Source organism: Syngnathus typhle, linkage group LG6, assembly GCF_033458585.1.
Source record: "Syngnathus typhle isolate RoL2023-S1 ecotype Sweden linkage group LG6, RoL_Styp_1.0, whole genome shotgun sequence".
NCBI lineage: Eukaryota > Metazoa > Chordata > Actinopteri > Syngnathiformes > Syngnathidae > Syngnathus > Syngnathus typhle.
Genome location: NC_083743.1, coordinates 5,494,481 through 5,509,081, shown reverse-complemented (window position 1 = coordinate 5,509,081; position 14,601 = coordinate 5,494,481). Strand labels below are relative to the sequence as shown.

General features: G+C 49.2%; 1 protein-coding gene across 5 annotated transcripts in view; it reads right to left on the bottom strand.

Moving 5' to 3' along the window:
• Nucleotides 1-14,304, bottom strand: part of ryr1b (ryanodine receptor 1b (skeletal)) — a 35,808-nt gene extending 21,504 nt beyond the window's left edge. For all 5 annotated transcript variants that reach the window (XM_061281764.1, XM_061281766.1, XM_061281765.1 and 2 more), the window contains exons 1-39: nucleotides 14,083-14,304; nucleotides 10,739-10,861; nucleotides 10,562-10,663; nucleotides 9,412-9,486; nucleotides 9,259-9,337; nucleotides 9,022-9,134; nucleotides 8,859-8,958; nucleotides 8,678-8,774; nucleotides 8,383-8,457; nucleotides 8,122-8,278; nucleotides 7,682-7,846; nucleotides 7,497-7,618; nucleotides 7,227-7,413; nucleotides 7,031-7,166; nucleotides 6,863-6,958; nucleotides 6,646-6,764; nucleotides 6,451-6,584; nucleotides 6,126-6,367; nucleotides 5,861-6,053; nucleotides 5,564-5,780; nucleotides 5,390-5,494; nucleotides 5,138-5,241; nucleotides 4,964-5,047; nucleotides 4,722-4,881; nucleotides 4,504-4,651; nucleotides 4,236-4,441; nucleotides 4,006-4,180; nucleotides 3,686-3,894; nucleotides 3,213-3,559; nucleotides 2,994-3,129; nucleotides 2,744-2,904; nucleotides 2,511-2,673; nucleotides 2,307-2,393; nucleotides 2,003-2,229; nucleotides 1,374-1,818; nucleotides 740-1,273; nucleotides 443-643; nucleotides 265-376; nucleotides 52-195 (exon numbers count right to left, since the gene is read on the bottom strand). In XM_061281764.1, the coding sequence (XP_061137748.1) occupies nucleotides 52-195; nucleotides 265-376; nucleotides 443-643; nucleotides 740-1,273; nucleotides 1,374-1,818; nucleotides 2,003-2,229; nucleotides 2,307-2,393; nucleotides 2,511-2,673; nucleotides 2,744-2,904; nucleotides 2,994-3,129; nucleotides 3,213-3,559; nucleotides 3,686-3,894; nucleotides 4,006-4,180; nucleotides 4,236-4,441; nucleotides 4,504-4,651; nucleotides 4,722-4,881; nucleotides 4,964-5,047; nucleotides 5,138-5,241; nucleotides 5,390-5,494; nucleotides 5,564-5,780; nucleotides 5,861-6,053; nucleotides 6,126-6,367; nucleotides 6,451-6,584; nucleotides 6,646-6,764; nucleotides 6,863-6,958; nucleotides 7,031-7,166; nucleotides 7,227-7,413; nucleotides 7,497-7,618; nucleotides 7,682-7,846; nucleotides 8,122-8,278; nucleotides 8,383-8,457; nucleotides 8,678-8,774; nucleotides 8,859-8,958; nucleotides 9,022-9,134; nucleotides 9,259-9,337; nucleotides 9,412-9,486; nucleotides 10,562-10,663; nucleotides 10,739-10,861; nucleotides 14,083-14,130 (6,328 nt within the window). In that variant the 5' untranslated portion in view covers nucleotides 14,131-14,304. The remainder of the gene's footprint in view (nucleotides 1-51; nucleotides 196-264; nucleotides 377-442; nucleotides 644-739; nucleotides 1,274-1,373; nucleotides 1,819-2,002; nucleotides 2,230-2,306; nucleotides 2,394-2,510; nucleotides 2,674-2,743; nucleotides 2,905-2,993; nucleotides 3,130-3,212; nucleotides 3,560-3,685; nucleotides 3,895-4,005; nucleotides 4,181-4,235; nucleotides 4,442-4,503; nucleotides 4,652-4,721; nucleotides 4,882-4,963; nucleotides 5,048-5,137; nucleotides 5,242-5,389; nucleotides 5,495-5,563; nucleotides 5,781-5,860; nucleotides 6,054-6,125; nucleotides 6,368-6,450; nucleotides 6,585-6,645; nucleotides 6,765-6,862; nucleotides 6,959-7,030; nucleotides 7,167-7,226; nucleotides 7,414-7,496; nucleotides 7,619-7,681; nucleotides 7,847-8,121; nucleotides 8,279-8,382; nucleotides 8,458-8,677; nucleotides 8,775-8,858; nucleotides 8,959-9,021; nucleotides 9,135-9,258; nucleotides 9,338-9,411; nucleotides 9,487-10,561; nucleotides 10,664-10,738; nucleotides 10,862-14,082) is intronic.
• Nucleotides 14,305-14,601: the final 297 nt, after the last annotated feature.

The following is a 14,601-nucleotide window of genomic DNA, read 5'->3' as shown; positions in this document are numbered from 1 at the left end:
TCCTTCCACATTTCTCCAATAATTCACCTTTTTCTATGTGTGGGATCTTACTGGGTTTAGGCTCCTCCTCCACCTCGGGCTTCTCTTCCTCTTCCTTCTTTCGCAAGTTTGTCACTTTGTCCACCAGACTGAGAAGTCTTCCACTCAGCGAGGTGTCCACCTCCTCTTCCTCCGTCTCCTCTTCGATATGTACGCCTTCGGGAGGGGCATGAAGAGCGGTTTAGAACAAGAAGCAGAACGGGAGATGTTTGCGGGTGTCCTCACCGCAGTGAAGGAGGAGTTCATTGTGAAACTCTCCCAGAGTGTCCCGAACATCCTCGGGCACAGGACAATCTTCATCCTCAGGACTGTGTTTGAAATTGGTCAGCAGAAGAACCTGAAAGTCGTGAAAAAGAAATCAATTTGACATATTTTTGCTCATGTTCCTGCGTTCTCACTGTACCTGGTCCTGCGGCGGCGAGCGGAACTCGCGAGTCTTGCGCGCCGTCTCGGCGGCCGACATGGTGAAGGCTCTCATGAGCTCGCTGTAACGGACGCGCTGGTTGCTCTGAATTTCGTGCACAAAGTTGTCCGAGTAGGCCACGATGGCCTCCACGCGATGGCGTAGCTCGCAGTCGCAGAAGTACTGCAGGAGCGTGCACATCTGAGAAAGATTTCACAAAAGAAAAAAATATTCAGGTGGTGTTCCCAAACAAGTCTCGGAGCCGATCTTTTCAAAGCAGTCTCAGGAATGTCCAACCTGCAGTTTGACAGATTCCGGCAACTTCATCTGGAGCAATCCCTCCTCCAGACCTTCTTCTTCTTCCTTCAATTCTGCCTCCAGCAACTCAGCCTCCTTCTTCGCCTCCTCTTCTGCTTTATCCCCTTTGGCCTCATCTTCCTCTTTGGTCTCTTCTGCCTCCTCCTTGGGCTCTTTGTCCTCCCGGTGCTCTCCTTTCTCCAAAGCTTTCAGCTCTTCTTCCTCCTCCCCCACACCCTCGTCCTCCAGCTCGGCTTCATCCTCTTCCTCCTTCTCCCCGTCCGCTCGGCCTTTGGCTTCCTCCGTTGGCGCCTCTTCCTCCTCTTCCTTCCCGCTGAACACGTTGGGATCGATCATCTTCAGGATGTGCTTGGTGTCCTCGTCGTTGAAGATGCCCATGATGAGCAGTGTGCTGATCAGCTTGAGGATGGGAACAAAGTGGAACTCCACGCTACCTCCCACCGGGTCACGCATGGCCTGGCTACCGTCTAGCACGGCTTCCGTTAGCATGCTAATGGCTAGCGTCTTTAGCTCCTGAAGTGGGCGGGAAGAAATAAAAAAAACGTTACAAAGCCCCAAAAATCATCAAGTCATTTTGGTGGGCCACGTTCATGAACTTCTTCATGACTCTCACCTGCAGTGGGAAAATTGGACTCAGCGTATACAAATCCGGATCCATGCCCACAAAATTGATGGAGGAGAAATGAAGTTTCGGTCGCAAGCAGGTGTTGAGACCCACGCCGGGAAGGGAATGGGCCTTCTTGGTGTCCGGATAGAGGCTGATGCTGAGCGTTTCTTCCGTCATGGGCACGATGAACTCCTTGTTGGTGCCCAGGCGCGCCCGCTTGGCCGACTCCAGGTGGATACTGATGAGGAGGTCGTAGTAGCCGCTGCGGAGAGGACCGGGCAAGTAGGTGTTCTCGATGGCGTAGAAGAGCTGCGATTCGTCCACGTGGCTGCAAAGAGCGTGGGCCACGCGGTTGTTGCCCAGGGCGCATACGGCGCAGTAGAGCATCAGGGTGTGGTAGTGGAACTTCATCAGGTCCTGGCGCTCCGACAGCTCCAGGATGTCAATACACCTGAACGCAGAAACATTTGCTTCCAAATAGCGCTGAACAATTCACTGATTTCAACTTGACATTTTGATATAGTAGACTAAAATTTTCAAATCGACCAAACCTCCCAAAAGAACGGCTTCATTTTCTAGATTAGCTAGCTAAATGGCTAGCTAGATAGCAAGATTGATTATTTTTGCTGTCCTACCTGTTCTCCTCTGGGATGTGCAGAGCCATCATGACAAGAGGTTCGCTGCACTCCACCATCCAGCCCAGCTTCTCATTCACTTTGCCCACCTCGGGGTTGAGGAAGCGATTGGGCATCCGGCTCCAGATGACCGGGGTCAACATTTGGACGTCCAGCCTCGGGGGGCACTGGGGCACCGGGTTCTTGCGCTCGCTGCGGAACATGGCGGCCGAGATGGGCATGATGTTCTGAGGGGCGGAGCGAAGGAGGTTTGAGAGTGTCGGGAGGGAAGCGAAAAGGGGAAATGTGGGCGTCGGGATCGGACCTTGAGTTTTCCCAGCTCCAGTTGGACCATGTTCTGGCTGGAAGGTTGGATGAAGACAGCAGGGAACAGCTTGGTGTTGGGCTCCACCTGAAATGGAAAATTGCTGGTTTTATCTTCCGCACTTAACTCTTTACATCCCAGCGATGAGACTCTCGGACAGCTCTCCCCGAAAATGAAAAGAAATACAATTTCGCAACAACTCACCTGGTAGAAGGTGTTAATTTCCTTTCCGTTGGCCGTGAAGGTCATGAGCCCCGTGGCCAAGTCCACCAGGCAGCCGACCACCATGTCCTCCTGACTGAAGCGGGTCTGCTGAGTGCTGACCAGGTCCCCTCCCCAAACCATGTAACAGTTGCTGTGCTTCATGCTGCACGGAAACAATCACAACCGTCCGCTGAAACTTCACCAACACCAGCAACGACGTGAGACGAACCAACCTGTCGTGGATGTTGCCTTTGTCGTCACCCACAGTGACCGTGACGTTCCGTACTTTGGAGAGATCGAAAGTTGGATCAAACTGGTGGTAGTCGGGAGTAACCCAACCGATCCACACGCCCGTCGGCTCCTGCCCGGCAAAGATCCTTATCGAATAGTAATACTGGAAGCAAAATGCCAGGCAGTTAGAAAAATCCTAAAATGTTTGCGAATTACAATATATGGGCAACTAAAAACCAAAGACCATCTTACAGTGGTGGTGTTCAGAATGATCTCGGGGTCGTCTCGGTCGTCAGGGACCACGTCTTCCACCAAACGGGGCACGGTCGGCGGGGCGGGGGGAGGCGCAAGAGGTGTCATGGCCGCCTTCTTGGCCTTGAAGAAAAATCTAAGGTGTAGAAAGGAGAATTGTTTGCTTTGAGTCTATCAAAACAGAAATAGCACTTAGAATTGATTAGTTATTAATCTTACCCTCTTTTCTTTCCTTTCTCTGACATGGCGTCCTTCTCGTTTTCCACCGAGATCTCTTTGGGTACAGACGGCTCCTTCTTGTCTTCCTCCTGCTCTTTACGGCTGGCCGACTTCTTGAGGACCTCATACTCCGAGTCGGGCTCCACCACCACCACTTCGTCCTCGGGAATGGTGAGCGTTCGAGTGAGCAGCGTGGTGCCCGCCGGGATCTTGAAGATCTCGTGGAACTGGACGGGCATGCTGAGCCTGAGGAACATCATGTCCGTGTTGGCGTTCTGCGAGCCGAAGGTCTTGTGGGTCAGCTTCAGGCAGGGGGCACTGTCCACGGTCCCGTCCACTCGGGAGACCTAAGGAATTGACGACGAGTGATTTTTGGCCAGTCTAGTAGTCTTTATGGAACGGATTAATTGCATTTCCATTCATTTCAATGGGGAAAGATGATTTGAGATAGTCAAAAGACAGTCGAGGGTTACCTCCAGGTGGTTGTGGTCGGTGGGGACGGGCTGAAACTGGGGCAGGCTTTTGCTGAACCACATGGTGATGTCCCGCTTCATGTTGATGGCGAAGGGCTCGAAGCCTTCCTGAAGGCCGCAGATGGCGAAGTAGCGTAGGCTGCTCACATTCTGGCCCAGATTAATTCGTCCGACCTGGGATAAGCCCAAAGTGCAAACTGGGATGAAACCTGAGGAGTTAAAAAAAAAAAAATCCATATTTCAAACCACTTCCAGATCATGTCGAATTGTTGGAACGATAATAATTGATATCAATTTTGGATTCAGCTCTTCTTTCTCACCTTCGCCAATTTCAATATCTTTGAACGCCATCTCCGAGCCAGAGTCGCTGATCAGCATTTCGCCGTTGAGCGTGAACATGATGTTCATCTCGATCAAGTCGATCATGCAGCCCACCACGTCGCCGGACTGCCACTGGCGACCGAAGGGCTCGTTGCCGATGTGCCACCGTTGCGCCTGAAAACGGAAAAATGTGAGGAACCGCAACACTTTTTGATTGAGTCGCCCTCACCTTGTTGCCGTTGAAGACGTACGCGAGCTCATCGGCTCCCAGCTCAGTGTCGGAGTGGACGTTGGGGCGAGCCCAGCCCACTCGCATCTCGCCCGTGGTCACCGCCTCAAACTCAAAGTACCACTTCCCTTGCGTGATGGCGTACGACCTCTCGGCCCTGAAGAGTCGAACCTTATCGCCGCGGATGTTCTCCAGGCCGTGGCCGGCTGGGGCGGAAGAAGATTCTGAGATCTTGGCCCGATTGTCAAAAGCTTGTGTTTGGACTCACTGCTCTCCTGGTCCGGAGGCTCAATGTTGTAGCCGTAGCCGATGAGCGTGCGGACGGCGTTGTTGACGCTGTCCCTGTTGGTCTTCTTGGTTCTCTCGTCCAGCAAGTTGTAAGGCACCAGACGGGGGTTTCGCTTGTTGAGGATGTCCTGAAACAAAAGTCCACAAACAGGTTTTGTCAAAGTGATTCTTCCGAGACGACGCGGTAAATTTGGGTACCTGCACTATGCTGTAAGTCCAGCCCTGTCGGACGCGATCTCTTGCCCAAACATTATGTCCGTTTTCGGCCAGTTTTTCCACTAGCTGGTTCTGGTTGGGTGTCAGCTTGACGTGGTTGAGGTCAAGTGGCGCCGGCTTGTATCCGTTGCTCATTATGTAGCTACACAACAGCACAAATGCGTTTTTTTTTTCACGTCGAATATTTGTGATGAGCGTCAAAACATATTGGAGACCGTACGTACGTCTTTGGCAGCTTGATTTTCTTGAGGTTCTCCTCGGCTTTTTCGTCACCCATGCCCACATGGCAGCCCAGAGCCAGGAGAGTCCTGTGAGACCACGGCGCCAAAACAGACATCAAGCCAAGTCAAACTCGAGTGTTGAGTCCTTTCGAGTTCAAATCCCAACAAGAAGCTCACTTAAGCGTCTCTCCGGACATCTGCAGGTTGTAGTTCCTCTCGGGCTCCGGGAGATTCTGGAAGTCCACCAGGCAGGGATGAAGCTTCTTGTTGTCATCTCTCAACTGTAAAAAATAAAAAAATAAAAAAATAAAAAGTAGCATTTATGTATATATTATTTATTATTTTTATTAATATTTTATTATATTTTTTTATTTTATTTGATTGTTTTTGTTTATTTGAGTTATCACAGTCATCCAATTCCAGACTCACAATCCCGTAGGTCCATCCCTGCTCGATGCGAGTGATCGCCCACAGCTCGTGAATATTCTCCGCCAGCTTCTCTCGGATTCTCTCGAGGTGTGGCGGCAGCACAATCTGCACCCGTAGATAGGTAAGGTCATTAATATTCATATGAATCATTTTGTGCTTTATTTTTTTAATTACCTGAACGGTGTCCACGGGACACGGCGTGAAAGAGGTGTGGGTGAGCGACAGGGTTGGCCCCAGAAGGTTGCGCACGCCGCTGAAGTCGTGCTTGTACTCCTTGATGGGCTCGATGCGCATCCGCTCTCGGGGCAGGAGCGCCTCGTAGCACGGCGCGTAACCCGGCGGCGGCATGAACTTGAAATCGCCGTGGCGACCGCCCAGCAAGAAGCGAGCTCTGGAGAAGAGAGCGGGCGTGGGAAATGTCAATGGACATCCAACAGGTAAGGGAGAGGGGGGGGTAGGCGTTGATCTTACTTGACTCCCGCTGAGAAGCTGATGACGGGGAAGAAAAGGGCGTCCACGTTGAAGTTTTCAAACATGCCCTGAACTGGGTGCCCGTTGATCCGGAAGGAGATACTGGGCACGCTCAGATCCAGACAACAACTGACCACGTCGTCCGCCGCCAAAGTGTGCGCGGCGGGTGACGCCACCTGCCGCGCCACCGTGCCTGGTTGAGAAAAAAAAATGCAACTCCATCGTCGGGAAATCCGGCATGAGTTCCGACGGCCCGCCATCTTACCCGACCACAAGTGGAGGCCGTCGAAGCCGTACGAGTAGAGGTCGTCGCCCACGCCGTTGCCCCCCCAGCCCTCGCCGCCTCCGGGGTAGGGGCTGTAGCCTTCCGTCATGGCCCAGCCCACGCGGAGGTGCGACGCCTGCGCCGTCACGAAGGGTTCCACGAAGTCCACCATCATCTCATAGTACCACTTCTTGTACTGCGTGGAGCCCTCGCACGTGCCCAAGAAGATATTTGGCCGGACGCTGAGCACACATTGTCACAATTAGTATGTATATGTATCTAAAGTGGTGTCGGTGCTTCTTGGTATCGGTACTGGATTGAGTACCTGGTTACATAATTTACAATGTTGGTCTGCAACAGGAGATCTCGGGCCGGAAGCAGGTTCTCAGTGATGCGGTTCTGATTGGACCTCACAGCCACACCGTTACACACGCAGAGAGAGCGCAGGACATCCAGAACCTAAAAAAAAAATACATATATGACTAAAATATCATCTGAGGATAAAATCTCCTAAACGCACCTTGTGGTTCCGTCCATGCTTGTCCAGGAGAGAGATGATGGACTTGATGTGGTTCTCTTGGATGATGTTTAGAACCTCGGGGCTTTCAATGAGCACACAGTAGAGCACCTCCAGAATGCCTAAATAATAAATAAAATATAGATTTAAAAAAAATAAATCAAAAATACAAAATGGAAAAAAATCTACAGTCATGATATTTGTTCAGATGATTTGATACCAGATGAGGCCTCCAGGCGGTCCAGTTTGCTGACCAGCCAGTCCAGGTTGTCGCAGAACAAGGCGCAGTTGGAGCGGTTGCCCCTGATGAGCGAAGCTTTCCAAAAGATGGCAAAGTCATCACGTGACATGCATGCGCTTGTTGATCTTCACGCAGCGGTTGTCGTACCCAGCAGCTCGTAGAGAAGATTGACAATCTCCTTCCAGGACTCTGCCGCTTCCTCGCCTGCAAATTCCGAGAAGTGGGCCGCCGTGTTGTACACGTTGAGCCGGTCGATGCACTCCAGCACGATGGTGATCATCCCCTGACGGAGAAAGACAGAGAAATAGAAGCTCAAGTCCGAAACTCACGCGGCGCTGCCTACCTCCTCCTGGAAGAGATTCTGCCGGTTACGAAGGGAGCGAAGCTTGGTTTGCTTCTCCTCGTGCTCCAGCTCCTCCTCAGGAGGACGGAAGTAGAAGATGAGATCCTGCAGGGAGAGGATGACGCTCTCCAGAGGGAGAGACAAAGGCCCAGGAGATTTGTTCTTGGCGGTCAGAGAGTCCAAACCCCTGTAGACAAGGTGGACAAATCCACCAACCGATGATTTCTGAAGCATTGGTCTGAAGATGAGCAGAAACTTTGATGTGCGTACTTGATGAACTGCCTAAAGAGGCCCATGGTGCTATAAATCATCCGAGCTGCTTGGGACTCCTCCGTCTGGGAGCGAGACACAGTCAGGGCGTCGTCCATGTGTCCTTCTTGGTGCAGGATGACCTGGAAGTAAAGGAGCCATCACGGAACAGCTCCGATATGTGGAGGTTCTTCAAAGAAGCACACCTTCCTCTTCATCATCCCCAGACGCGCCGCTTTGGCGTCCAGCGCGGCGTACGTCAGCCACAGGCCGGTGGACACGTGCTGCACGAAGCACATGGACTCGCCGTACTTGATCTCCGGGATGCCCATCCCCTCCACGTCTCGCTTGTGAGCCACGTCCACCTTCTCCTGCTCGCCGGAGAACAATTAGAAAATAAAGAATGACAGAGCAACACGACTCAGAGAAAAAGATTCAGCCACATCTATGACGAAGTAACCAAATATTGATTTTCAGCTTCGTGAATGCGTGCAATGTTCTCTTTGTCCACTAGGAGTCACTATTGTGACATTTTACAGGGGTGTACTAGCTGTGACTGAATGCGTGTGACTTTAAAAGGCCTGTTGTGGGATGTTGGAGGACATTTTTGTGGAGAAAAAAAAAAAAAAAAAAGCTCTTATCAGACCTTGGAGGCGCGTAAGCAGAAGGCAGACACTTTGGTGTTGGCTTGGTCCGCGTCCGCCACCATCAGGCCCTTCTCCTCATCCAGACACAGGTACCGGCCCGTGGTGATGTGGCGGATGCGGAAAGATTGCCCCCACTTTAAGTGGCTCCCGCTCCAACTGGAGGCAACGGAGAATAAAGAAAAAAGGCGTTTGTGGTTCAGGTAATATTTTTGGGAGAATAAAGAAAAGTCACTTGTTATAGTTGACTTGTTTCTAGTCACCTGATTCGCAAAGGCTCCAACCGCCACAGCGAACGAGCCTGGCTGCAAACGGCACCGCCTTCGTAGTGAGCCATTCTGGAACACGCAAAAGATGACAGGAAGATAATAGACAATACATCTTTTGTTATTTTGTTACATCATAAAGGTTTAAGCTGGAGAAAAAAACAGAAACATGACAAATATGTAAAAGAAACTTATATAATGTAATAATACCAATACAATATCAATAAAAAAATAAAAAAAAATAAACAAACATAAATAAATAAAGAAGGAATTTTACGCTGTTTCTCCTGACCTTCGCTTCTCCTCTCCTTCCTCCGGTGTGGAGATGCTCAGACACTCGTCCATGTGACCGTGGAAGAGCCTGAGAACGTGACCGCCCGTCAGGAACCCTGAAAACAACAACGTAGGAGTTCCCGACACGCTTGGCTTAACAATGCTAATTCTTCTATCTTATTGTTAATGTATGTTTGCACCTTCAGCAAGTTCACATCCAGAACTAATGGGGTTCATATTCCACAGAGTCTGCATGAAGGAGGCGTCCACCATCAGATCTCCACTAGCGTAGGAAAGATGCTGAGGGACAAAGGAGGAAGGTCAACTCGATACAAACCGGTTTGCTTTTACGAGGAGTCTCACCAGGTATCTCTCGGAGGAAACGCTGACAAGGATGAGGTCATCCCCCACGCGCACCTTTTCACCTTCAGACCTTTGCTTGGAAGCGGGATGAATCGTCCACCAACACGCTTCGCCTGCATGGCGAGAACATGGAGGCGGGCGAGCTTAAATGTTACAAGGTAATACAACCAAGGCTTTGGCGCCACCTTCTGGCACTTGAAGGCATTACAGACAGCAGAAAAAATGCAAATAATTTACCGGTGGAATCTTCTTGCAGGCCCACGTCAAAGGCCAGCTTGTCCGTGAGCGAGCGAGATGTGGTCAAACAGCTCAGGTACTGGAGGGAGAGTCTGGATTAAGAAATGTTATACAAAAAAGAAACACACACAAAAAAAAAAAAAATGGACTTACCATGCCCGAGTGGTTGTGCCTGAGAAGGATGGCATGACCGTACAACAAGGTGCGATGGCCGCCACCTTGTGAGGACTGGGGGGAGCAATAAAACAATCAAAACGGATCACAACAGTTAATGGTATCACAACTTTGGCGATACCGTTTTACAATCAGGAACGAGAAATTAGAAGAAAAGAAAATTGCCATTAATTTCATGCAATATTGATCAAAAATCATCTGTCATTATTTTGGGGGAAAGTTTATGTATCAAAAGTACACTAGTGGTATCGGTTCTTGGTATCAGTAGCGTACTAGTATCGGTCTTTAATACATTGATATCGAACAGCCCTACCAATAATAAATCATGATGATACGGGAACGACGATAAAAGGGATTTACTAAATCTGTTGCGGTTTTTCGACATGCCACAAGGACGGATTGTTTCACCAAAACAATTCAGTCAGGGTGACGACAATGGCCTTTTATGCGGGGTTAAGTATTCCTAATCCCCACGGATCACACGGTTCAGGTATGTCAAGTACTACCGTCACACTGTTAGCTCCGGCGCTAACTTTTTCAGGACAGGTGGTCGTGCTTGTGTGTGTCGGGGAGAGGCAGGGGGAGGGGGGGGGGCAATTCGGGTGGTGTCTCGTTGCCCCTCCGACAGAGGTGGGCCGGGCACTCCACTGGGCCGCATGCCATGCTATTCTCAACCTCCCGACTCGCCTTGCTAATCTTCATCTGGGTTGCCCGACATGGAGCTAACGCTGCAAACGGAGCGCTTTCATTTGTTTTGATGTCTATTTTGAATATGCATCATGGCCGTGTCGTGAGCAAAGAATAATAATACTGACATCACGTGAGACATGGTGCCAATGACATCACAGACATTTGTAGATCTCAAATACAATCGACGAAACATGATGACAGCCCTGCTCGAAACAGACACAAATGTGCAAGGACGGGAATATGAAGATGTCAACAGAGAGATCGAGGTTGATGTTCACACACATACCCATTTGTCCAAATCGACTGCCTGAGGGGGAGGGTGTCCACATAGCATTAAAAACCATCGCAAAAAAAAAAAAAAAAATGTAGCAGTAGTTTTGGATGACAAATATTTTGAGACAATCTCTACATCGTTGAAAAATGTTCCCTGGATTCCTACCTCGGTCATCTCCACCGTGTTGGCCAGCATCTCCTGCAGGGCACGCACCGACAGCGACTGCTCCAGAATGAAGCTGCATATTGCCAAATCAGGAGGCACTTTCTGAAAGGGAAAGAAAAAGGAGTTACGGACAATCAGAAATCGGTTAAAAATTGTTGGAGGTGAGTGATGAGTCACCTGGGCGTTGGACGTGGTCTCCAGGAAGCAGAGGCGGTTCCCGAAGCCCTCGCAGGACAGACAAAGTTTGATCTGCTGCTCCTTCAAGATGGAAGCGGTGCACTGCAGAACCACCTGGTCGTCCTGTACAAAAAAAAAAGAAATCCGTCACATGCTTAGACTGCAAAAAATTAACGTTACCGACATCTGTCGTTCAAGACGATAAGTTGTGGAGGAGAACATGTCTCATAGTTCTGTTTTGTTTTGGTGTTGTTTTCATTTGTTTTGGTTTGTGTTGTTTTGTTTTGTGTTATTTTGTTCTGTGTTGTGTTTTGTTTTGGTTTGTATTGTTTTGTTTTGTGTTGTTTGGTTTGTGTTGTTTTAGGTAAAATCTTTTTTTTTTTGCGTCACGTAGGCGAAGAAAGGAAACGAGGTGAGCACACGCCCCGAGCGCTAACAGTCCAGACAGTAATTTGACTGGTGCAAAACACAAGCGATAAACGCCCCCCCCCTCCATCCCCCCACCTGACACTCGCCATTCTCAGCTGTTGCCTGCGCTCAGCTACTACACACGCGAGAAGATCCACCACTTAACCTGACTCATTTTTTCTCGCCCACTTCTGCTCACATGCTTCCAAACGTTCCAATTTTGGGTCCAGGGCCACACGCTGCTGTTTATGAGGCACAGCGGGAAAATGGAAAGTGACGCCGACGGGTGACCTCGTAAAAACTCAGGCCTTTGCCAAACGGTGTCCTCTCGCAAGCACCTGATCATCTATCGTTCCTCAGCCCCAGAATGTCCGCTGGCCTTCACAGCACAGTCTTGCGCTCGCTCAATCATTCGGGATGATTTTGCGCATCGGCACACTCGCTAGCGCAGAGGCCGCGCAAATTTTGCCACTTAACTCAGCGCTTTATTAATAGAGGCCGCCTTCCGCATTTGAAGGTTGACACTTTGCAGCCAGCCAAACACACGCCCTGATTATTTGATAATCTCCCCACGTTCCAAGGAGTCAAGACATTTCTGAATCAAGGTCAGGATGTCCGGTTATCACCTTTGTAATATACTATGACAATTTTGTTTCCTCTTAGTGTGGAAATTAATTTTGTCTATCAACAATCTTTGGGATTTGAAAAATCCCGACGTGTTTAGCAGGTCTTACTCCAATTTCTGCTGGATTGACTCAAACATGTGGACCACGCAGGAGACAATTTGATGAACTGACATCTAAAGCCATGTAAAGCCCTCAAATGGTGTAACAAGCCGGCGCCACGCGCCGCAAGCTATGCCAAATTGTCATGACGCACTACGGGCTGCTCACTCTTAACATAAACACCAATGTCGAGCTCCGGTAGTCCATAAAATGTTGGAATTTTACAGGCATGTCGCTGTTCTGTATTTACAAACAAAGAATGGCGGAGCATTTTTCTGCGAGCTTAATGCTAGTTAGCATCTCTATAGGTATGCTGCTAAGTGACTATTCAAATGTTGAAGCTACCAAAAAAACGATGGAGGAGTTATCATCGGTGGCGCTAGAGTGGGGGGGGGGGTGCTGTGGGAGCCCTGCCGTATATTTGCAGTATATTTGTGGATTAATATACGCAATAACAAACAATTTAAAGGCGGGTGGGGACTGCAGTGGTGCCTCAAATGTGTCACCTGCAAAAAGCATTGAAAAATCCATGACGCGACCGAAACAATGTGAAGACTTCTCTTTTGAAAATGACTCAGCGGGGGGAGCTCCATGCTTTCTCGATCTTTCTTTGCGCCATCGGCTCTTTGACCGCGCTTGAGGCCCGAGCCCTTCGCTCCGCTCCGACTATTTTGGGCGGCTGCACCTGTCGAGATCACGTTGCCTCCTTCTGCTGACCGGCAGATACTTGGGCGCTAGCTTCTGAGTAGACAGCAACACGTTTTAGAAGCAGGACGAGCAATCAAGTCAAATGGACGACAATTGACGAGAAGGAAAATCAATCGATGGGATTGATGGTGGAAATCTTCGATCTGATCAAATCCACCACTAGCTAGCTTTAGTGGGATGGCTCAACAATTAGCTCTCAGCGTGATGCCAGACAAGAGAAGCCCACCTGTTCATTGTGTACATAAGCGGCAACAGGTGTCGTGCGTGTGTGTGTGTGTGTGTGTGTATCTCTGGATGTGTTCGTCCGCTGGGCTCAACACTTATGGAGCCCCGCTTTGCCAGCAAAATCCTTCGGATCAAGGCAGCATCCGCGTCGGAGTCAAATGATTTTTGTTTTGAAAATAGAGTCACGTAAAGATGCAAAGTGATGAAGTTAAAAGTGAGGGAGAGAAGCCACTGATGCCGAGGAAAGATGAAAATGGTCAGAAAATAAAAATCATCCTTCTGCATGACTGCAGAGATGGATTTATTTGAATATTATTAACATTCAAGTCACATAATGACTTTTTAAAAAGCATCTGGGTTTTTTTTCTATGAAAATGTTTTTTGGATTTGTTCGGAGAAAAACCAGCATGTCCCAAAAGATGCTAGCAAGTAGGCCAATGGCTGCTCCGGCTTCTCCCTCCAGGGTGCACATTTATAGTGACACACTATAAAAAGCAGATTCAATTATAGACTGAAACTCAAATACAACTTGAAAGTGTCTTTCTCGGCCACGAGAGGCGCAAACGATGACACAGCTTTTATATTCAGGAGAAGAAGAAGTACGGCTAGCGTTTACAAAATGGCTAATGACTCCATTTTGCCAAATATTGCCCACTTCGTAGAAACATGGCGTCCGGAAACCATGTGATGAGGATTTAACCAAAGCGGCGCAGTGCAGTGAGTTCAAAGTGTCCCGACTTTGTGGTCATTGAACGCATCACCCTCACCATGTCATTGATGTCCATCACTTATTAAAAATTCATAATAAACCTTTGGAAGACCGAGCAGTGAAATACTTGAATGGACAGGTCTTGCTTCCATCCATTACTGTCGATATCAAAAGTCTACACACCCCTGATCAACTGCTTTTGTGGAGAAATGTGTCACGGCCCGATGTAAACAAGATTGAACTATATGGCCATCATTTATGGCCAGATGAATTTGCCCGAAAAAAAAAAAAAAAAAATCTGAAGTCAACCAGCAACTTTGGGGGTTTTCTGTAACTGAGCAACATCTGGACAGCTCCCAGCAACACTTGAGTTCCCTTTCCTCGGGTAAAAATAGATAACTGTGCTAACAGATGCACTGACCACTGTGTGATGCGATTTTTTTTTTTTGCGTGCAATGAGAATTCAGTCTCCGCTGCCCTGTCAATCAAATCCAAACCAGTCTTGGTGACCAATGTAACTTTAACTGGGTCAATATTAACTACATTATAAACTTCTATTGCGGACTCACCGTTCGCAGGAACTGGATCTCCTCCTCTCCCTCGCCCCCTTCCGCCATCCTTCAGTGCGCGTTAGTGGCACCACCTCCAAAGACAAGACAAGATCCTTTAGTTGGCTTTGCGTGATCTCCTCTTTCCCCCCCCCCTCTCTCTCGGTTTCTCTCGGTGTGAGAGTGTGTGGCTGTGCTGGAGGACAGCACCCGTCCGGGTCAACTCTCACAGTGCGAGAGAGGGAGGAAGGAAGGGAGGGAGGGAGGGAGGGGCAGCCACCTTGCCATGCCACCATGTTTGTAGAAGAAGGAGTGCCACTCCTTCACGCTGACACATACTCCTCCCTCCCCTCCTTCGTCATGTCTGAAGCTAAAAAAGGATTGGGGGGGGGGGGGGGGGGCAGCCGCTGTACATGTCCACCACCACATTCAGAAATTCACGTCAATTTCCAATTTGACATTTCCTTTTTTTTAGCCTTTCGACAGAATATTTTTAATGTCTGTAATCCTCAGTGAAAGCAAACTGGTTAGTGATCAGCG